General features: G+C 71.8%; 1 protein-coding gene across 1 annotated transcript in view; it reads left to right on the top strand.

Moving 5' to 3' along the window:
* LOC103898581 (lysyl oxidase homolog 1) overlaps nucleotides 1–333 on the top strand; it is a 31887-nt gene that overhangs the window by 22433 nt on the left and 9121 nt on the right. Inside the window, exon 5 of the mRNA XM_009278863.2 lies at nucleotides 1–330. Coding sequence (XP_009277138.2) covers nucleotides 1–330 — 330 coding nt within the window. The remainder of the gene's footprint in view (nucleotides 331–333) is intronic.

Here is a 333-nt window from a genome sequence, read left to right as displayed (position 1 = left end):
CCGCCCCCGCCGCGGCCGGGCTCCGAGACGGTGCGGGGGCAGACGCGGCATCCCTTCGGTTTCGGGCAGGTGCCCGAAAATTGGCGTGAGGGACCGGTGGGCGACAGTACCGCTTCGCAACGGGTACGGCCCGCCGGCCGCTCACGCCAACCTTCCTCCTCCTCCTCCTCCTCCTCCTCCTCGTCCTTCGCCTACGCCTCCGTCGGGCAGCCGGCGTACCCCCAATTCCCCTTCGCCCCCCAGTACGAGCCCTACGAGGCCCCCCGGGCGTACGACGAGGCGTACACCTATTACCGCAGCACCGGCACCGGCGGGGTGGCCATGGCTTCTGCG

Source organism: Aptenodytes forsteri, unplaced genomic scaffold (assembly GCF_000699145.1).
Source record: "Aptenodytes forsteri isolate BGI_AS27 unplaced genomic scaffold, ASM69914v1 Scaffold258, whole genome shotgun sequence".
NCBI lineage: Eukaryota > Metazoa > Chordata > Aves > Sphenisciformes > Spheniscidae > Aptenodytes > Aptenodytes forsteri.
The sequence above is the reverse complement of the archived record's forward strand: the minus strand, read 5'-3'. Positions and strand labels throughout refer to the sequence as shown.